Source organism: Oncorhynchus kisutch, linkage group LG17 (genome assembly GCF_002021735.2).
Source record: "Oncorhynchus kisutch isolate 150728-3 linkage group LG17, Okis_V2, whole genome shotgun sequence".
Lineage (NCBI taxonomy): Eukaryota > Metazoa > Chordata > Actinopteri > Salmoniformes > Salmonidae > Oncorhynchus > Oncorhynchus kisutch.
In genome coordinates, this window is record NC_034190.2 from 87,378,368 (window position 1) to 87,401,227 (window position 22,860).

At 45.6% G+C, this 22,860-nt stretch overlaps 1 protein-coding gene across 1 annotated transcript; it reads right to left on the reverse strand.

The window, feature by feature from the left end:
• Positions 1–4,508: 4,508 nt before the first annotated feature.
• Positions 4,509–9,047, reverse strand: LOC109884818 (60S acidic ribosomal protein P2). Its single transcript, XM_020476735.2, has 5 exons — positions 8,952–9,047; positions 7,251–7,374; positions 6,910–6,958; positions 4,975–5,070; positions 4,509–4,706 (listed from the first exon to the last, which is right to left on the reverse strand). The coding sequence occupies exons 2-5, from the start codon at positions 7,371–7,373 to the stop codon at positions 4,630–4,632; spliced, it is 345 nt and encodes a 114-aa protein (XP_020332324.1). The 5' UTR covers position 7,374; positions 8,952–9,047; the 3' UTR covers positions 4,509–4,629.
• Between the last annotated feature and the right edge of the window lie 13,813 nt (positions 9,048–22,860).

The following is a 22,860-nucleotide window of genomic DNA, read 5'->3' on the forward strand; positions in this document are numbered from 1 at the left end:
ACCTGCAGAACATTTATTGTCAATCAGTGTTGCTTCCTAAGTGGACAGTTTGATTTCACAGAAGTGTGATTGACTTGGAGTTACATTGTGTTGTTTAAGTGTTCCCTTTATTTTTTTGAGCAGTGTATATGAGATTTGAAGGTCTTTAACATTCATTGTACACAAACAGACTCAAAGACTCACTCACTAACACAGCTTGTCTGTATATATGAAAGGTGGTTCCTCTGGACTAGAGTAGGGCAGTACTGACAGTAAGGTTGTGGCTTCAATTCCAAAAGGGATCACATATGTGTTGGCCAAGTACAAAATATTAGATTTGTATAAAAGTCCTACCGTATCGTTCTTTGAACACTGTGTTAACTAACCTCCAGCCGAGCTTCAACGCCATACAACTCTCCTTCCGTGGCCTCCAACTGCTTTTAAACTCAGGGGAAACTAAATGCATGCTCTTTAACTGATCGCTGCCTGCACCTGCCCGCCCGTCCAGCATCACTACTCTGGACGGTTCTGACTTAGAATAAGTGGACAACTACAAATACCTAGGTGTCTGGTTAGACTGTAAACTCTCCTTCCAGACTCACATTAAACATCTCTAATCCAAAATTAAATCTAGAATTGTCTTCCTATATCGCAACAAAGCATCCTTCACTCATGCTGCCAAACATACCCTCGTAAAACTGACCATCCTACCAATCCTCGACTTCAGTGATGTCATTTACAAAATAACACTTTACTCAGCAAATTGGATGCAGTTTATCACAGTGCCATCAGTTTTGTCACCGAAGCCCCATATACTACCCACCACTGCGACCTGTACGCTCTTGTTGGCTGGCCCTCACTACATACGCGTCGCCAAACCCACTGGCGCCAGGTCATCTATAAGTCTCTGCTAGGTAAAGTCCCCCCTTATCTCAGCTCGCTGGTCACCATAGCAGCACCCACCTGTAGTACGCGCTCCAGCAGGAATATCTCTCTGGTCACCCCCAAAACCAATTCCTACTTTGGTCGTCTATCCTTCCAGTTCTCTGCTGCCAATGACTTGAACGAACTACAAAAATCTCTGAAACTGGAAACACGTATCTCCCTCACTAGCTTTAAGCACCAACTGTCAGAGCAGCTCACAGATTACTGCACCTGTACATAGCCCATCTATAATTTAGCCCAAACAACTACCTCTCCCCCTACTGTATTTATTTATTTTGCTCCTTTGCACCCCATTATTTCTATCTCTACTTTGCACATTCTTCCACTGCAAATCTACCATTCCAGTGTTTTACTTGCTATATTGTATTTACTTTGCCACCATGGCCTTTTTTTGCCTTTACCTCCCTTCTCACCTCATTTGCTCACATCGTATATAAACTAATTTTTCTACTGTATTATTGACTGTATGTTTGTTTTACTCCATGTGTAACTCGTTTGTCGTTGTATGTGTCGAACTGCTATGCTTTATCTTGGCCAGGTCGCAATTGTAAATGAGAACTTGTTCTCAACTGGCCTACCTGGTTAAATAAAGGTGTTCTCAACTAGCCTACCTGGTTAAATAAAGGTGTTCTCAACTGGCCTACCTGGTTAAATAAAGGTGTTCTCAACTAGCCTACCTGGTTAAATAAAGGTGTTCTCAACTAGCCTACCTGGTTAAATAAAGGTGTTCTCAACTAGCCTACCTGGTTAAATAAAGGTGTTCTCAACTAGCCTACCTGGTTAAATAAAGGTGAAATAAAAAAATAGTCGCTCGTCCAAATATTTATATATTCTAAATTCCATTCCTTTAGATCTGTGTGTATTGTTGTGAAATTGTTAGATACTACTGCCCCGTTGGAGCTAGAAACACAAGCATTTAGTTAGATACTACTGCCCCGTTGGAGCTAGAAACACAAGCATTTAGTTAGATACTACTGCCCCGTTGGAGCTAGAAACACAAGCATTTAGTTAGATACTACTGCCCCGTTGGAGCTAGAAACACAAGCATTTAGTTAGATACTACTGCCCCGTTGGAGCTAGGAACACAAGCATTTAGTTAGATACTACTGCCCCGTTGGAGCTAGAAACACAAGCATTTAGTTAGATACTACTGCCCCGTTGGAGCTAGAAACACAAGCATTTAGTTAGATACTACTGCCCCGTTGGAGCTAGGAACACAAGCATTTAGTTAGATACTACTGCCCCGTTGGAGCTAGAAACACAAGCATTTAGTTAGATACTACTGCCCCGTTGGAGCTAGAAACACAAGCATTTAGTTAGATACTACTGCCCCGTTGGAGCTAGAAACACAAGCATTTAGTTAGATACTACTGCCCCGTTGGAGCTAGAAACACAAGCATTTCGCTACACCCACAATAACATCTGAGAAACACGTGTACGTGACCAATAACATGTTAAATATGGACCAATAACATCTGTTAAATATGGACCAATAACATCTGATAAATATGGACCAATAACATCTGTTAAATATGTGACCAATAACATCTGTTAAATATGGACCAATAACATCTGTTAAATATGGACCAATAACATCTGTTAAATATGTGACCAATAACATCTGTTAAATATGTGACCAATAACATCTGTTAAATATGGACCAATAAGATCTGTTAAATATGGACCAATAACATCTGTTAAATATGGACCAATAACATCTGTTAAATATGTGACCAATAACATCTGTTAAATATGGACCAATAACATCTGTTAAATATGTACCAATAACATCTGTTAAATATGTGACCAATAACATCTGTTAAATATGGACCAATAACATCTGTTAAATATGTGACCAATAACATCTGTTAAATATGTGACCAATAACATCTGTTAAATATGGACCAATAACATCTGTTAAATATGGACCAATAACATCTGTTAAATATGGACCAATAACATCTGTTAAATATGGACCAATAACATCTGTTAAATACAGTGGGGCAAAAAAGTATTTAGTCAGCCACCAATTGTGCAAGTTCTCCCACTTAAAAAGATGAGAGAGGCCTGTAATTTTCATCATAGGTACACTTCAACTATGACAGACAAAATCAAATCCAGAAGATCACATTGTAGGATTTTTAATGAATTTATTTGCAAATTATGGTGGAAAATAAGTATTTGGTCACCTACAAACAAGCAAGATTTTTAACTCTCACAGAACTGTAACTTCTTTAAGAGGCTTCTCTGTCCTCCACTCGTTACCTGTTTAATGGCACCTGTTTGAACTTGTTATCAGTATAAAAGACACCTGTCCACAACCTCAAACAGTCACACTCCAAACTCCACTATGGCCAAGACCAAAGAGCTGTCAAAGGACACCAGAAACAAAATTGTAGACCTGCACCAGGCTGGGAAGACTGAATCTGCAATAGGTAAGCAGTTTGTTTTTAAGAAATGAACTGTGGGAGCAATTAGGAAATGGAAGACATACAAGACCACTGATAATCTCCCTCAATCTGGGGCTCCACGCAAGATCTCACCCCGTGGGGTCAAAATTATCACAAGAACGGTGAGCAAAAATCCCAGAACCACACGGGGAGACCTAGTGAATGACCTGCAGAGAGCTGGGACCAAAGTAACAAAGCCTACCATCAGTAACACACTACGCCGCCAGGGACTCAAATCCTGCAGTGCCAGACATGTCCCCCTGCTTAAGCCAGTACACGTCCAGGCCCGTCTGAAATTTGCTAGAGAGCATTTGGATGATCCAGAAGAAGATTGGGAGAATGTCATATGGTCAGATGAAACCAAAATTTAACTTTTTGGTAAAAACTCAACTTGTCATGTTTGGAGGACAAAGAATGCTGAGTTGCATCCAAAGAACACCATACCTACTGTGACGCATGGGGGTGGAAACATGCTTTGGGGCTGTTTTTCTGCAAAGGGACCAGGACGACTGATCCGTGTAAAGGAAAGAATGAATGGGGCCATGTATCGTGAGATTGAGTGAAAACCTCCTTCCATCAGCAAGGGCATTGAAGATGAAACGTGGCTGGGTCTTTCAGCATGACAATGATCCCAAACACACCGCCTGGGCAACGAAGAAGTGGCTTCATAAGAAGCATTTCACGGTCCTGGAGTGGCCTAGCCAGTCTCCAGATCTCAACCCCATAGAAAATCTTTGGAGGGAGTTGAAAGTCCGTGTTGCCCAGCAACAGCCCCAAAACATCACTGCTCTAGAGGAGATCTGCATGGAGGAATGGGCCAAAACACCAGCAACAGTGTGTGAAAACCTTGTGAAGACTTACAGAAAACCTTTGACCTCTGTCATTGGTATAACATTGTTAAATATGTGTCTGGACCAATAACATTGTTAAATATGGACCAATAACATTGTTAAATATGGACCAATAACATCTGTTAAGTGTATGTGACAAATAAGATTTGACTTTTGTCCAGCGGTTTCCGTTTCTAAACGTTTGCTCCGGTGTCCGACTAATACATACACCCCTGATCAGGGTGCCACACTGAAATGTGGATATGAAAAGAAATCCCAGAATAACCATTTAATTGACAGCAGCTTAATTTCACAAACTATTTTATTGCTTCTTTAACAAATGTACAAAGGAAAGGGCTTCTTTGTTCTCTAGTTAGAAAGGTAGAAAAGCAAAACATGTTTTTAATAAAAGGTCAGAAAGATAACTAATCAAAGAGACCAAAACCCATGTCTTCATCTGACTCCTCAGACTCCTCCTTCTTCTCCTCCTCCTTCTCTTCCACTGGAAGAAAATATTTACATTCAGGAGAAAAAAGAGAGAATGTGAAAGAGGGAGAATGTGAAAGAGGGAGAGAGAGGGAGAATGTGAAAGAGGGAGAGAGACAGATACAGGGGGAATCTCAATTGCATTTTCCTCACATCCTCTCAAAACCCATTGAAAAAGGTCAGAGAAGAGGGACCTCTGGCTTTCTCATCCAATGGGGTTTGTAAAGGAGATGAGGCTGTGAGGAAAATGCAATTGAGATCTTCCCGTAGAGAGCGGTTCTCACAGGCAGGAGCGGCCCCAGGAGCAACAGCAGCAGATCCACCAGCCGCTGACACTGCCACAGCCCCCCCTACTGGCACGGAGGCCAACTTGGACATTCCTACAGACAGACAGACATGGGTTAGACTGGGGGAAGTAGCCACAAGATGCTGACCTTGGGTCAGTTTAGCATTTTCCCCAACTAAAGATGGGATCCGGAAGAATGGAAAGCTGATCCTAGAGCTGTACCTAGGGAAACTGAACCCCTGAGAATGGGAAGCTGATCCTAGAGCTGTACCTAGGGAAACTGAACCCCTGAGAATGGGAAGCTGATCCTAGAGCTGTACCTAGGGAAACTGAACCCCTGAGAATGGGAAGCTGATCCTAGATCTGTACCTAGGGAAACTGAACCCCTGAGAATGGGAAGCTGAACCTAGATCTGTACCTAGGGAAACTGAACCCCTGAGAATGGAAAGCTGATCCTAGAGCTGTACCTAGGGAAACAACCATAGAGAACGATACACTCACCAATATAACAATCATACACAGAAACAACTAAATCTGCCAAGACTCTGACACTGCTATTTCCAATGAGTCAGAGGATGAGTCTAGAACAGGACCAATACAGTCCACTACCGTTGACCAGGGGAAGGGACCCAGTCCACTACCGTTGACCAGGGGAAGGGACCCAATACACTACCGTTGACCAGGGGAAGGGACCCAATACACTACCGTTGACCAGGGGAAGGGACCCAATACACTACCGTTGACCAGGGGAAGGGACCCAATACACTACCGTTGACCAGGGGAAGGGACCCAATACACTACCGTTGACCAGGGGAAGGGACCCAATACACTACCGTTGACCAGGGGAAGGGACCCAATACACTACCGTTGACCAGGGGAAGGGACCCAATACACTACCGTTGACCAGGGGAAGGGACCCAATACACTACCGTTGACCAGGGGAAGGGACCCATACAGTCCTCTACCGCTGACCAGGGGAAGGGACCCAATACAGTCCTCTACCGCTGACCAGGGGAAGGGACCAATACAGTCCACTACCGCTGACCAGGGGAAGGGACCAATACAGTCCACTACCGCTGACCAGGGGAAGGGACCCAATACAGTCCTCTACCGTTGACCAGGGGAAGGGACCCAATACAGTCCTCTACCGTTGACCAGGGGAAGGGACCCAATACAGTCCTCTACCGTTGACCAGGGGAAGGGACCCATACAGTCCTCTACCGTTGACCAGGGGAAGGGACCCAATACAGTCCTCTACCGTTGACCAGGGGAAGGGACCCAATACAGTCCTCTACCGCTGACCAGGGGAAGGGACCCAATACAGTCCTCTACCGTTGACCAGGGGAAGGGACCAATACAGTCCTCTACCGTTGACCAGGGGAAGGGACCAATACAGTCCTCTACCGTTGACCAGGGGAAGGGACCAATACAGTCCACTACCGCTGACCAGGGGAAGGGACCAATACAGTCCACTACCGCTGACCAGGGGAAGGGACCAATACAGTCCACTACCGCTGACCAGGGGAAGGGACCAATACAGTCCACTACCGCTGACCAGGGGAAGGGACCAATACAGTCCACTACCGCTGACCAGGAAGGGAACCTGTACAGTCCTCTACTGTTAAACTGCTCTAGGATCAGAATGGGAAGCTGATCCTAGATCTGTGAGAGGGAATAGGGTTCCATGTGAGAGGGAATAGGGTTCCATGTGAGAGGGAATAGGGTTCCATGTGAGAGGGAATAGGGTTCCATGTGGGAGGGAATAGGGTTCCATGTGGGAGGGAATAGGGTTCCATGTGGGAGGGAATAGGGTTCCATGTGGGAGGGAATAGGGTTCCATGTGGGAGGGAATAGGGTTCCATGTGGGAGGGAATAGGGTTCCATGTGGGAGGGAATAGGGTTCCATGTGGGAGGGAACCAGACAGATGTTTACCTGCGTTCAGGACTTCATTGATGTCTTTTCCCATCAGCTCACTGATGACCTGTAGTGGAACAACTCAGCATCAGACAGAGTGACAGCTGGTAGTAAACCCTCACTCTGTCTCGGTGTGTCCCACCTTAGCCAGAACAACTCAACATCAGACAGAGTGAGGGTTTACTACCAGCTGTCACACTGTCTCGGTGTGTCCCACCTTAGCCAGAACAACTCAACATCAGACAGTGAGGGTTTACTACCAGCTGTCACTGTCTCGGTGTGTCCCACCTTAGCCAGAACAACTCAACATCAGACAGTGAGGGTTTACTACCAGCTGTCACTGTCTCTGTGTGTCCCACCTTAGCCAGGCGCTGGTCATCAGCCTCGATGCCAACGCTGCCCAGGATGTCCTTGATGTTCTGACTGCTGGGGTTGGTGTTGCCACCCAGCGCTGCCAACAGGTAGGCGGCCACGTAACGCATTCTACAGCAAAGAGGACAGATTACAGGGTTAAATTGTGATTCTGGAAATCACTCAAGATGACTATTATGTTGCATGAATAAAATAGAAAATATACATTTCACCTGAATAGTCCTCAACCCCCCAATTCAGACAACATAGACAGACAGGGTTAGCAATCAGCATGATAGCTAGCTGGCTAACTTAGATGTAGATGGGATTGTAAGGTTGATAGTCTTCTCATGTAGCTTTGGTAGCCATTGGTAATTACAGTGTAGGGACGTCAGACGTTCAGCATGCTGCACTGACCCCATGGAGGCTCTAGTCTAGAGCGCCTGCTTAAATATTGCCTAGGCAATGTTTAAACTCTCTGCATGGTCAAAGTAGGGCCCTCCCGAGTGGCACAGAGGTTTAAGGCACTGCATCTCAGTGCTAGAGGCGTCACTACAGACCCTGGTTTGATTCCAGACAGGCATAGGGACATTGTCCCAGCATCGTCCGGGTTTCTGCAGGTGTTGGCCATCATTGTAAACAACCATTTGTTCTTAACTAACTTCCTTAGTTAAATTAATCAAATCAGTCAGAGGAAATTAAACTCCCTGGACAACAGAGGACAACCATGGAGACGCACCGTGAAACAGGACTGGAGAGCTAGCCCTCACCGGGACAGCTTCTTAACTAACTTCCTTAGTTAAATTAATCAAATCAGTCAGAGGAAATTAAACTCCCTGGACAACAGAGGACAACCATGGAGACGCACCGTGAAACAGGACTGGAGAGCTAGCCCTCACCGGGACAGCTTCTTAACTAACTTCCTTAGTTAAATTAAGGTTAGATTTAGTTTTATTTTTAAAAGTTTGAAGAAATAGAGTCTGCTACATTTACCATCATCACATATTGAAATATTGAATTACTTTGACGTATTTCACGTTATATAACACGTAATTCCCTACGGTGGAATTACACGGACTAAAGTATCCACCTCACAATCATTACAGGAAATACGTCATTTTAACCTCAGATTTCTGATGTTACTATTAAAGTTTACAGTCATCGCGATCTCACAAAATCGATACTTTAAAACAGATCAAAAACAGGTTTTTGTGTTACTCCCCAGTCCGTAGTGGGACTTGACGCCTCATATCCACCAGACGCGTTTAAACTCTTCGCCTTCTGACGGAAGTCATTCATTGTCAATGGAGTGGAAACGCAACGCTACGTTGGTGTTTCCGCGCTATGCTGCGGTGCGTTCTGCGTACAGCAAGCGTTCAATATGTATTATGTATGCGTTGGTTGACGGGCTGGTGGTCCGTGTGGCTCAGTTAGTAGAACATGAAACCTACAACGCCAGACTCCCACTGGGGGACATTTATTAACAAATAAGAAAATATATCAACTTTCATTTAAGCAAAAAATCTGAAAGATCATGTCAACTTTTGCGAGAACCTAAAAATAGCAGTTAACTAATCTTTTTAGCGGCGTGTAAATCGGAGTGTCAGTTATATATTAGCCAGTTTTCGCAGCATATCAAATTAATTTTGTAGGTCAACCTTGTTTAGCGCATTTAAATAATCAAACCAATAATCATCATCATTACTTACTTGAAGTCTGAAACAGACGCTAAACGTCGGTCCGCGGTGAGAGTTGTAACAGGAAGGATGAACGTCTTTTTGTTGTTTCCGTTTACTACTTCTATGGTGAAACTGAAGTTAATTCTACTCCCACATCGTACATCGCCACCTAGTGGATGTAGGTTCCCCATCAACATAAATGTTGCAGCACAAACGTGTGTAAGGGTATAATGGCTTTGAAAAATGGAAATATGTGAATATTGAAATGTTGAGCAAGTTTGGACAGCTCTTTTAATAACTATGCTGAAATAAAACAGACTTTATAGTTGTATGGTAAAAGAGTTGGGAAAGAGTAACGCAAAGTACAATGAGAGCAGTCGATCCTGAGTAGGACAGTGTCAGAGGAGCCCAGTAAAGGAGTTGGATTGTAGGAGTGTGAAGGAGGTCAGTAGGTCCATGTGGTGATTTGAAGGTGATCCTCTATTGAACTGAGAGCCAGTGGAGGCTGGTGAGAGTGGGGAGGATGTGTGTGAGGAGGCTGGTGAGAGTGGGGAGGATGTGTGTGAGGAGGCTGGTGAGAGTGGGGAGGATGTGTGTGAGGAGGCTGGTGAGAGTGGGGAGGATGTGTGTGAGGAGTCTGGTGAGAGTGGGGAGGATGTGTGTGAGGAGTCTGGTGAGAGTGGGGAGGATGTGTGTGAGGAGGCTGGTGAGAGTGGGGAGGATGTGTGTGAGGAGTCTTGTTTGAAGTCTGTTCAGTGTTTTGGTGTGTTTTGCAGAGTTGATTGTTTCAGATCACACTGGTACAGTGGTACAGTTATGTAGAACAGTTCTAATGGCCCGTATATCTCTTATAGGGTTGCAAAATTCCAGTAACCTTCCCAAAATTCCCCGCTTTTCCAGAAATCCTGTTTGGAGGATTCATGATTTCCTGTGTATTCCTTATCTGATTCCCTGGAATCTTCCAACCGGAATTTTGGATAAACCTGGGAATTTTGGAATTTTGCAAGTGCAACCCTCATCTCTCCTCTCTCACCGTGATGGCCATTCATTCACTGTTCGTGAATAGGTAGCGTAGTGGTTAGAGCGTTGGGCCAGTAACCGAAAGGTTGCTTGATCGAATCCCCGAGCTGACAAGGTAAAAATCTGTCGTCAGTTAACCCACAGTTCCTAGGCCGCCATTGTAAATAAGAATTTCCATTGATATCCAGTAGAGGGCAGCAGCGTAATGTTCATTCCATTGATATCCAGTAGAGGGCAGCAGTGTAATGTTCATTCCATTGATATCCAGTAGAGGGCAGCAGCGTAATGTTCATTCCATTGATATCCAGTAGAGGGGGCGGCAGGGTAGCCTAATGGAGGACTAGTAACCGGAAGGTTGCAAGTTCAAATCCCCGAGCTGACAAGGTACAAATCTGTCGTTCTGCCCCTGAACAGGCAGTTAACCCACTGTTCCTAAGCCGTCATTGAAAATAAGAATTTGTTCTTAACTGACTTGCCTAGTAAAATAAAGGTAAAATAAAAAAATAAAATAAAAGAGGGCAGCAGTGTAATGTTCATTCCATTGATATCCACTAGAGGGCAGCAGTGTCATGTTCATTCCATTGATATCCACTAGAGGGCAGCAGTGTAATGTTCATTCCATTGATATCCACTAGAGGGCAGCAGTGTAATGTTCATTCCATTGATATCCACTAGAGGGCAGCAGTGTAATGTTCATTCCATTGATATCCACTAGAGGGCAGCAGTGTAATGTTCATTCCATTGATATCCACTAGAGGGCAGCAGTGTAATGTTCATTCCATTGATATCCACTAGAGGGCAGCAGTGTCATGTTCATTCCATTGATATCCACTAGAGGGCAGCAGTATATAATGCAGCTGAGACAGTTGTTAGTTATGGCTCAATTCAACTCATAGTGCTGAAGAAAGGCAATGTTAACGGAAGCTGTGTTTACATTTCAACTATAATGCTGAACTTCAGCCATACAGATTGAATAAACGAGCCCTCAGTCCCAGAAATCCCACACCTAAGACAACAGTCTGCTGGAACATTAGTACATTATGGGAGGCAACACATCTGTCTAGAGAGACTAGTTGGTATTTACCCAACACAGTGACAGATATGGAGCCTATTACACTGATAGCCTATTACACATTTACACACTTGGAGTGATACATCTACACACTTGGAGTGATACATTTACACACTTGATGAAGTGATACATTTACACACTTGGAGTGATACATTTACACACTTCATAGAGTGATACATTTACACACTTGGAGTGATACATTTACACACTTGATGGAGTGATACATTTACACACGGGATAGAGTGATACATTTACACACTTCATAGAGTGATACATTTACACACTTGATGGACTGATACATTTACACACTTGATGGACTGATACATTTACACAACGAAGGAGTGGCTTCTTAAGAAGCATTTCAAGGTCCTGGAGTGGCCTAGCCAGTCTCCAGATCTCAACCCCATAGAAAATCATTGGAGGGAGTTGAAAGACTGTGTTGCCCAGCAACAGCTCCAAAACATCACTGCTCTAGAGGAGATCTGCATGGAGGAATGTGCCAAAATACCAGCAACAGTGTGTGAAAACCTTGTGAAGACTTACAGAAAACGTTTGACCTCTGTCATTGCCAACAAAGGGTATATAACAAAGTATGGAGAGAAACTTTTGTTATTGACCAAATACTTATTTTCCACCATCATTTGCAAATAAATTCATTAAAAATCCTACAATTTGATTTTCTGGATTTTTTTTTCTCATTTTGTCTGTCATAGTTGAAGTGTACCTATGATGAAAATGACAGGCCTCTCTCATCTTTTTAAGTGGGAGAACTTGCACAATTGGTGGCTGACTAATTCTAAATAAATCCCCGACAGTGCCACCAGCAAAGTCTCTTCTTCTTATCGGTGTCCTTTAGTAGGGGTTTCTTTGCAGCAATTTAACCATGAAGAGCTGATTCACACAGTCTCCTCACACAGTCTCCTCTGAACAGTTGATGTTGAGATTTGTATGTTACTTGAACTCTGTGAAGCATTTAATTGGGCTGCTATTTGAGGTGCAGTTAACTCTAATTAATTAATCCTCTGCAGCAGAGGTTAATTCCACAAATTAACTTTAAACAAGCCACACCTTGAAATGCATTCCAGGTGACTACCTCATGAAGCTGGTTGAGAGAATGCCAAGAGTGTGCAAAACTGTCATCAAGGCAAAGGGTGGCTACAGTGATGAATCTCAAATATTAAATATATTTTGATTTGATTATGCACTTCTCTGGTTACTACATGATTCCATATGTGTTATTTCATAGTTTTGATGTCTTCACTATTATTCTACAATGTAGAAATTATTAAAAAAAGAAAGAAAATCCCTTGAATGAGGTGTGTCCACACCACTGGTACTGTGTATCTTTAACTTCCAACAGTAACTCTTGAACCATTCAAGCTATACACTCCAAACCAACTTCCCAACGACAAAGCAAAAACAGGTTTTTGAAAATGTAAAAAAAACCCACAGAAATACCTTATTTACATAAATATTCAGACCCTTTGCTATGAGACTTGAAATGGAGCACAGGTGCATCCTGTTTCCATTGATCATCCTTGAGATGTTTCTAAAACTTGATTGGAGTCCACCTGTGGTAAATTCAATTGATTGGACATGATTTGGGAAGACACGCCTGTCTATATAAAAGGTCCCACAGTTGACAGTGCATGTCAGAGCAAAAACCAAGCAAAGAGGTCGAAGGAATTTTCTGTAGAGCTCCGAGACAGGATTGTGTCGAGACACAGATCTGGGGCAGGGTACCAAAACATTTCCGTAGGTTTGAAGGTCGCCAAGAACACAGTGGCCTCCGTCGTTCTTAAATGAAAGAAGTTTGGAACCACTAAGTCTCTTCCTGGAGCTCGCCGCCCGGCCAAACTGAGCAATCGGGGGAGAAGGGCCTTAGTCAGGGAGGTAACCATGAACCCAATGGTCACTCTGACAGAGCTCCCGAGTTCCTCTGTGGAGATGGGAGAACCTTCCAGAAGGACAACCATCTCCGCAGCACTCCACCAATCAGACCTTTATGGTAGAGTGGCCAGACGGAACCCATTCCTCAGTAAAAGGCACATGACAGTCCGCTTGGAGTTTGCAAAAAGACACCGAAAGGACTCTCAGACCATGAGACACAAGATTCTCTGGTCCGATGAAACCAAGATTGAACTCTTTGGCCTGAATGCCAAGCGTCACATCTGGAGGAAACCTGTCACCATCCCTAAGGTGTAGCATGGTGGTGGCAGCATCATGCTGTGGGGATGTTTTTCAGCGGCAGGGACTGGGAGACTAGTCAGGATCGAGGGAAAGATGAACAGAGCAAAGTACAGAGAGATCCTTGATGAAAACCTGCTCCACAGCGCTCATGACCTCAGACTGGGGAGAAGGTTCACCTTCCAACGGGACAACGACCCACACAGCCAAGACAAGGCAGGAGTGGCTTCAGGACAAGTCTTCGAATGTCCTTGAGTAGCCCGAACTTGAACCCAATCGAACATCTCTGGAGACCCTGAAAATAGCTGTGCAGCGATGCTCCCCATCCAACCTGACAGAGCTTAAGAGGATCTACAGAGAAGAATGGGAGAAACTCCCCAAATACAGGTGTGCCAAGCTTGTAGCATCATACCCAAGAAGACTCAAGGTTATAATCTCTGCCAAAGGTGCTTCAACAAAGTACTGAGTAAAGGGTCTGAATACTTATGTAAATGTGATTCAGTTTTTTATTTCTAAGACCTGTTTTTGCTTTGTCATTATTGGCTTATTGTGATGTCATTATTGGCTTATTGTGATGTCATTGTGGGGTATTGTGATGTCATTATGGTTTATTGTGATGTCATTGTGGGGTATTGTGATGTCATTGTGGAGTATTGTGATGTCATTGTGAAACAATTTAATCAAATTTAGAATAAGGATGTAACGTAACAACGTTTGGAAAAAAGTCAAGGTCTGAATAAAACAACCTAATTATTTGTGGACAAATAAATCCGATTTGATGGGGGTTTGAAATGAGGCTTAAAACATCTGATTCGATGTGGTTTTTGCCTGTTCAAATAAGGATATGCAAAAAAAAATGGATTTAAGTCACTTCAAACTCCCAGGGTGAACAAGGCTTAAGAACTACAGGAACACAGCCTAGCAGATACTGCAGTGTGAATCAACATCAGTGTGAATCAACATCAGTGTGAATCAACATCAGTGTGATTCAACCTCTTATGTCAACCTCTTTTGTTCCGATCACTGTACCCGTACACAGCCCATCTGTAAATAGCACATCCAACTACCTCATCCCCATATTAATACTTATCCTCTTGCTCTTTTGCACCCCAGTATCTCTACTTGCACATCATCACCTGCACATCTATCACTCCAGTGTTAATGCTAAATTGTCATTATTTCTTCTCTATGGACTATTTATTGCCTTACCTCCATACTCTTCTACATCTGCACACACTGTATATAGATTGATGATTCTATTGTGTTATTGACTGTACGTTTGTTTATGTGTAACTCTGTGTTGTTTGTTTGTTTATGTGTAACTCTGTGTTGTTTGTTTGTTTATGTGTAGCTCTGTGTTGTTTGTTTGTTTATGTGTAACTCTGTGTTGTTTGTTTGTTTATGTGTAACTCTGTTGTCTGTAGGTATTGTAGTTATTATAGCTGTCATAGACTGGTAGAGTTATCCCTCTCCTCAGCCTCCCAGTACCAGCTGGTAGTTATCCCTCTCCTCAGCCTCCCAGTACCAGCTGGTAGAGTTATCCCTCTCCTCAGCCTCCCAGTACCAGCTGGTAGAGTTATCCCTCTCCTCAGCCTCCCAGTACCAGCTGGTAGAGTTATCCCTCTCCTCAGCCTCCCAGTACCAGCTGGTAGAGTTATCCCTCTCCTCAGCCTCCCAGTACCAGCTGGTAGAGTTATCCCTCTCCTCAGCCTCCCAGTACCAGCTGGTTGAGTTATCCCTCTCCTCAGCCTCCCAGTACTAGCTGGTAGAGTTATCCCTCTCCTCAGCCTCCCAGTACCAGCTGGTAGAGTTATCCCTCTCCTCAGCCTCCCAGTACCAGCTGGTAGAGTTATCCCTCTCCTCAGCCTCCCAGTACCAGCTGGTTGAGTTATCCCTCTCCTCAGCCTCCCAGTACCAGCTGGTAGAGTTATCCCTCTCCTCAGCCTCCCAGTACCAGCTGGTAGAGTTATCCCTCTCCTCAGCCTCCCAGTACCAGCTGGTAGAGTTATCCCTCTCCTCAGCCTCCCAGTACCAGCTGGTAGAGTTATCCCTCTCCTCAGCCTCCCAGTACCAGCTGGTAGAGTTATCCCTCTCCTCAGCCTCCCAGTACCAGCTGGTTGAGTTATCCCTCTCCTCAGCCTCCCAGTACTAGCTGGTAGAGTTATCCCTCTCCACAGCCTCCCAGTACCAGCTGGTAGAGTTATCCCTCTCCTCAGCCTCCCAGTACCAGCTGGTAGAGTTATCCCTCTCCTCAGCCTCCCAGTACCAGCTGGTAGAGTTATCCCTCTCCTCAGCCTCCCAGTACCAGCTGGTAGAGTTATCCCTCTCCTCAGCCTCCCAGTACCAGCTGGTAGAGTTATCCCTCTCCTCAGCCTCCCAGTACCAGCTGGTAGAGTTATCCCTCTCCTCAGCCTCCCAGTACCAGCTGGTAGAGTTATCCCTCTCCTCAGCCTCCCAGTGCCAGCTGGTAGAGTTATCCCTCTCCTCAGCCTCCCAGTACCAGCTGGTAAAACTGTTTGAAATAACATCAGCCAGCTTCTGACTGTAGCATTACATTTTCTGTTACAAAACGTAATGCTACGGTCTGCACTAATGAATACAAACCAGGGTGCAGGCCAGCGACTGCAGTAAAGTTAGCGACCACTAGAGAGCAGCACAGGACTATCAGTGGTATAACAGAATGAGCTGCCGGTTGCTAGGTGATGGCTGGTGGATGGGATAGCAGGTTGCTAGGTGATGGGTGGTGGATGGGATATCAGGTTGCCTGGTGAGGGGTGGTAGATGGGATAGCAGGTGTCTAGGAGATGGGTGGTATTTGCTAGGTGAGGGGTGGTAGATAGGATAGCAGGTTGCTAGGTGAGGGATGGTGGATGGGATAGCAGGTCTCTAGGGGATGGGTGGTGGTTGGTAGGTGAGAGGTGGTAGATGAGATAGCAGGTCTCTAGGGGATGGGTGGTGGTTGCTAGGTGAGGGGTGGTAGATGGGATAGTAGGTTGCTAAGTGATGGGTGGTGGATGGGATAACATGTTACTAGGTGATGGTTGCTAGGTGAGGGGTGGTAGATGGTATATCAGGTTGCTAGGTGAGGGGTGGTGGATGGGATAGCAGGTCTCTAGGGGATGGGTGGTGGTTGCTAGGTGAGGGGTGGTGGATGGGATAGCAGGTCTCTAGGGGATGGGTGGTGGTTGCTAGGTGAGGGGTGGTGGATGGGATAGCTGGTCTCTAGGGGATGGGTGGTGGTTGCTAGGTGAGGGGAGGTAGATGGGATAGCAGGTCTCTAGGGGATGGGTGGTGGTTGCTAGGTGAGGGGTGGTGGATGGGATAGCAGCTTGCTAGGTGAGGGGTGGTAGATTGTATATCAGGTTGCTAGGTGAGGGGTGGTGGATGGGATAGCAGGTCTCTAGGGAATGGGTGGTGGTTGCTGGGTGAGGGGTGGTGGATGGGATAGCAGGTTGCTAAGTGATGGGTGGTGGATGGGATATCAGGTTGCTAGGTGAGGGATGGTGGATGGGTGGTAGTTGCTAGGTGAGGGGTGGTTAATGAGATAGCAGGTCTCTAGGGGATGGGTGGTGGTTGCTAGGTGAGGGGTGGTAGATGGGATAACATGTTGCTAGGTGATGGTTGCTAGGTGAGGGGTGGTGGATGGGATAGCAGCTTGCTAGGTGAGGGGTGGTAGATGGTATAGCAGCTTGCTAGGTGAGGGGTGGTAGATGGTATAGCAGGTCTCTAGGGGATGGGTGGTGGTTGCTAAGTGAGGGGAGGTAGATGGGATAGCAGGTCTCTAGGGGATGGGTGGTGGTTGCTAGGTGAGGGGTGGTGGATGGGATAGCAGCTTGCTAGGTGAGGGGTGGTAGATTTTATATCAGGTTGCTAGGTGAGGGGTGGTAGATTTTATATCAGGTTGCTAGGTGAGGGGTGGTGGATGGGATAGCAGGTCTCTAGGGAATGGGTGGTGGTTGCTAGGTGAGGGGTGGTGGATGGGATAGCAGGTCTCTAGGGGATGGGTGGTGGTTGCTAGGTGAGGGGAGGTAGATGGGATAGCAGCTTGCTAGGTGAGGGGTGGTAGATTGTATATCAGGTTGCTAGGTGAGGGGTGGTGGATGGGATAGCAGGTCTCTAGGGAATGGGTGGTGGTTGCTAGGTGAGGGGTGGTGGATGGTATAGCAGGTTGCTAGGTGATGGATGGGCTAGCAGGTTGCTAGGTGAGGGGTGGTGGATGGGATAGCAGGTCTCTAGGGAATGGGTGGTGGTTGCTAGGTGAGGGGTGGTGGATGGGATAGCAGGTTGCTAGATGATGGATGGGCTAGCAGGTTGCTAGGTGAGGGGAGGTAGATGGGATAGCAGGTTGCTAGGTGAGGGGAGGTAGATGGGATAGCAGGTTGCTAGGTGATGGATGGGCTAGCAGGTTGCTAGGTGATGGGGGGTGGATGGGATAGCAGGTTGCTAGGTGATGGATGGGATAGCAGGTTGCTAGGTGATGGATGGGCTAGCAGGTTGCTAGGTGAGGGGGGGTGGATGGGATAGCAGGTTATTAGGTGATGGATGGGCTAGCAGGTTGCTAGGTGATGGGGGGTGGATGGGATAGCAGGTTGCTAGGTGAGGGGTGGTGGATGGGATAGCAGGTTGCTAGGTGATGGATGGGCTAGCAGGTTGCTAGGTGATGGGGGGTGGATGGGATAGCAGGTTGCTAGGTGATGGGGGGTGGATGGGATAGCAGGTTGCTAGGTGATGGATGGGCTAGCAGGTTGCTAGGTGATGGGGGGTGGATGGGATAGCAGGTTGCTAGGTGATGGATGGGCTAGCAGGTTGCTAGGTGATGGGGGGTGGATGGGATAGCAGGTTGCTAGGTGATGGATGGGCTAGCAGGTCTCTAGGGGATGGGTGGGCTAGCAGGTTGCTAGGTGATGGGAGGTGGATGGGATAGTAGCCGACCTCTTTCTGACCAGTCTCGTACTGTAGGGCTCTATGTGTGTGATTGTGATTTCTCCAAGGTGGCATAGCAGTTCAGACGTCTTTTGTCCTCGTCTTGTCGTGTCCTGTATATATATATATTTACAACTTTTTCACATACATTTTATTTTTATTTTCCATCAACTCATCTTCAAAACACTCTCCTGCAACCCGCCTCACCAATGTATATTTATAAAAAAGTATTATTTACCTCAGATCTGTAATCCTCCAAGAAGCTAGCCAGAAACTCCAAGAAGCTAGCCTGAAACTAGCCAGAAGCTAATCCAGAAGCTAGTTCAGAAGCTAGTTAGCTCCTTTACTGGCAAATCGTTAATATTCAGCTAACCACGGTTTGTGGTCATCAGCTATCCTTTAGCTCGAAAATCTATCGCCAGTTCTGTACGGCGCAGCGCGGCTCGGAACGGAACATACCGGACCAATTTTTCTCTCCATGTCCCTGGACATTCATACCCGGATCTCACAGCTAGCTAGCTGCTATCCGTGTGACCATCGGCCTTCATCAATTATTCCGGAGCTAGCAAGCTCCGTCAATCACTCCTGAGTTCCATCAATCACACCTGGGCTGCAGTCACCTATCCGGACCCGTTTTACTGCCTTCGCGGAGCCCCACCGGGCCTTCACAACTGGACTGCCGACGTTATCTACCCGAAGGAGTTATTCGGCCGGCTCCTCCGTCGCGACGTTACCTGAACGCCCATCTGCGGCCTGCTAACCGTTAGCTGTCTTACCGGCTGCTATCTGAATAGACAATCGGACAATTTTTTTATTATAATTTTTTTTAAATTATTTTTTAAATTATTATTATTATCTTTTCTTCTTGGGCCTCTATAACTATATCTATTGTTTTTATTTTTGTTGTTGTTGTGTGATTTGGATTAATCCCCTCTACCACACGGAACCCCACTAATCTACTGACGGAACGTAAGGGGTGGCTAACAGACCTCCATCCTATGCTAGCTTGCTACCGATGCCCTGGCTAGCTGTCTAAATCACCAACCAACCTCTCCACTCACCGGACCCTTTTGATCACTCGACTAAGCATGCCTATCCTTAATGTCAATATGTCTTGTCCATTTCTGTTCTGGTTAGTGTTTATTGGCTTATTTCACTGTAGAGCCTCTAGTCCTGCTCACTATACCTTATCCAACCTATTAGTTCCACCACCCACACATGCAATGACATCTCCTGGTTTCAACGATGTTTCTAGAGACAATATCTCTCTCTTCATCACTCAATACCTAGGTTTACCTCCACTGTATTCACATCCTACCATACATTTGTCTGTACATTATACCTTGATGCTATTTTATCGCCCCCAGAAACCTCCTTTTACTCTATGTTCCAGACGTTCTAGACGACCAATTCTCATAGCTTTTAGCCGTACCCTTATTCTACTCCTCCTATGTTCCTCTGGCGATGTAGAGGTGAATCCAGGCCCTGCAGTGCCTAGCTCCACTCCTATTCCCCAGGCGCTCTCTTTTGACGACTTCTGTAACCGTAATAGCCTTGGTTTCATGCATGTTAACATTAGAAGCCTCCTCCCTAAGTTTGTTCTATTCACTGCTTTAGCACACTCTGCCAACCCGGATGTTCTAGCTGTGTCTGAATCCTGGCTTAGGAAGACCACCAAAAATTCTGAAGTTTTAATTCCAAACTACAACATTTTCAGACAAGATAGAACTGCCAAAGGGGGCGGTGTTGCAATCTACTGCAAAGATAGCCTGCAGAGTTCTGTCCTACTATCCAGGTCTGTACCCAAACAATTTGAACTTCTACTTTTAAAAATCCACCTCTCTAAAAACAAGTCTCTCACCGTTGCCGCCTGCTATAGACCACCCTCTGCCCCCAGCTGTGCTCTGGACACCATATGTGAACTGATTGCCCCCCATCTATCTTCAGAGTTCATGCTGCTAGGCGACCTAAACTGGAACATGCTTAACACCCCAGCCATCCTACAATCTAAACTTGATGCCCTCAATCTCACACAAATAATCAATGAACCTACCAGGTACCTCCCCAAAACCTTAAACACGGGCACCCTCATAGATATCATCCTAACCAACTTCCCCTCTAAATACACCTCTGCTGTCTTCAACCAAGATCTCAGCGATCACTGCCTCATTGCCTGCATCCGTAATGGGTCAGCGGTCAAACGACCTCCACTCATCACTGTAAAACGCTCCCTGAAACACTTCTGCGAGCAGGCCTTTCTAATCGACCTGGCCGGGGTATCCTGGAAGGATATTGATCTCATCCCGTCAGTAGAGGATGCCTGGATATTTTTTAAAAATGCCTTCCTAACCATCTTAAATAAACATGCCCCATTCAAGAAATTTAGAACCAGGAACAGATATAGCCCTTGGTTCTCCCCAGACCTGACTGCCCTTAACCAACACAAAAACATCCTATGGCGTTCTGCATTAGCATCGAACAGCCCCCGTGATATGCAGCTGTTCAGGGAAGCTAGAAATCATTATACACAGGCAGTTAGAAAAGCCAAGGCTAGCTTTTTCAAGCAGAAATTTGCTTCCTGCAACACTAACTCAAAAAAGTTCTGGGACACTGTAAAGTCCATGGAGAATAAGAACACCTCCTCCCAGCTGCCCACTGCACTGAAGATAGGAAACACTGTCACCACTGATAAATCCACCATAATTGAGAATTTCAATAAGCATTTTTCTACGGCTGGCCATGCTTTCCACCTGGCTACTCCTACCCCGGACAACAGCACTGCACCCCCAACAGCAACTCGCCCAAGCCTTCCCCATTTCTCCTTCTCCCAAATCCATTCAGCTGATGTTCTGAAAGAGCTGCAAAATCTGGACCCCTACAAATCAGCCGGGCTAGACAATCTGGACCCTTTCTTTCTAAAATTATCTGCCGAAATTGTTGCCACCCCTATTACTAGCCTGTTCAACCTCTCTTTCGTGTCGTCTGAGATTCCCAAAGATTGGAAAGCAGCTGCGGTCATCCCCCTCTTCAAAGGGGGGGACACTCTTGACCCAAACTGCTACAGACCTATATCTATCCTACCGTGCCTTTCTAAGGTCTTCGAAAGCCAAGTCAACAAACAGATTACCGACCATTTCGAATCTCACCATACCTTCTCTGCTATGCAATCTGGTTTCAGAGCTGGTCATGGGTGCACCTCAGCCACGCTCAAGGTCCTAAACGATATCTTAACCGCCATCGATAAGAAACATTACTGTGCAGCCGTATTCATTGATCTGGCCAAGGCTTTCGACTCTGTCAATCACCATATCCTCATCGGCAGACTCGACAGCCTTGGTTTCTCAAATGATTGCCTCGCCTGGTTCACCAACTACTTCTCTGATAGAGTTCAGTGTGTCAAGTCGGAGGGTCTGCTGTCCGGACCTCTGGCAGTCTCTATGGGGGTGCCACAGGGTTCAATTCTTGGACCGACTCTCTTCTCTGTATACATCAATGAGGTCGCTCTTGCTGCTGGTGAGTCCCTGATCCACCTCTACGCAGACGACACCATTCTGTATACTTCCGGCCCTTCTTTGGACACTGTGTTAACAACCCTCCAGGCAAGCTTCAATGCCATACAACTCTCCTTCCGTGGCCTCCAATTGCTCTTAAATACAAGTAAAACTAAATGCATGCTCTTCAACCGATCGCTACCTGCACCTACCCGCCTGTCCAACATCACTACTCTGGACGGCTCTGACTTAGAATACGTGGACAACTACAAATACTTAGGTGTCTGGTTAGACTGTAAACTCTCCTTCCAGACCCATATCAAACATCTCCAATCCAAAGTTAAATCTAGAATTGGCTTCCTATTTCGCAACAAAGCATCCTTCACTCATGCTGCCAAACATACCCTTGTAAAACTGACCATCCTACCAATCCTCGACTTTGGCGATGTCATTTACAAAATAACCTCAAATACCCTACTCAACAAATTGGATGCAGTCTATCACAGTGCAATCCGTTTTATCACCAAAGCCCCATATACTACCCACCATTGCGACCTGTACGCTCTCGTTGGCTGGCCCTCGCTTCATACTCGTCGCCAAACCCACTGGCTCCATGTCATCTACAAGACCCTGCTAGGTAAAGTCCCCCCTTATCTCAGCTCGCTGGTCACCATAGCATCTCCCACCTGTAGCACACGCTCCAGCAGGTATATCTCTCTAGTCACCCCCAAGACCAATTCTTTCTTTGGCCGCCTCTCCTTCCAGTTCTCTGCTGCCAATGACTGGAACGAACTACAAAAATCTCTGAAACTGGAAACACTTATCTCCCTCACTAGCTTTAAGCACCAACTGTCAGAGCAGCTCACAGATTACTGCACCTGTACATAGCCCACCTATAATTTAGCCCAAACAACTACCTCTTTCCCAACTGTATTTAATTTGTATTTATTTATTTATTTTGCTCCTTTGCACCCCATTATTTTTTTATTTCTACTTTGCACATTCTTCCATTGCAAAACTACCATTCCAGTATTTTACTTGCTATATTGTATTTACTTTGCCATCATGGCCTTTTTTTTGCCTTTACCTCCCTTCTCACCTCATTTGCTCACATTGTATATAGACTTGTTTATACTGCATTATTGACTGTATGTTTGTTTTTACTCCATGTGTAACTCTGTGTCGTTTTATCTGTCGAACTGCTTTGCTTTATCTTGGCCAGGTCGCAATTGTAAATGAGAACATG

Coding starts and splice junctions, on each gene's coding strand:
- LOC109884818 (XM_020476735.2), bottom strand. CDS start 7,373: ATGCGTTACGTGGCCGCCTACCTGTTGGCAGCGCTGGGTGGCAACACC. Junction 6,959..7,250: donor ATGACCAGCGCCTGGCTAAG/GTGGGACACACA, acceptor GTTCCACTACAG/GTCATCAGTGAGCTGATGGG. Junction 4,707..4,974: donor TCCTGGGGCCGCTCCTGCCT/GTGAGAACCGCT, acceptor ATTTTCTTCCAG/TGGAAGAGAAGGAGGAGGAG.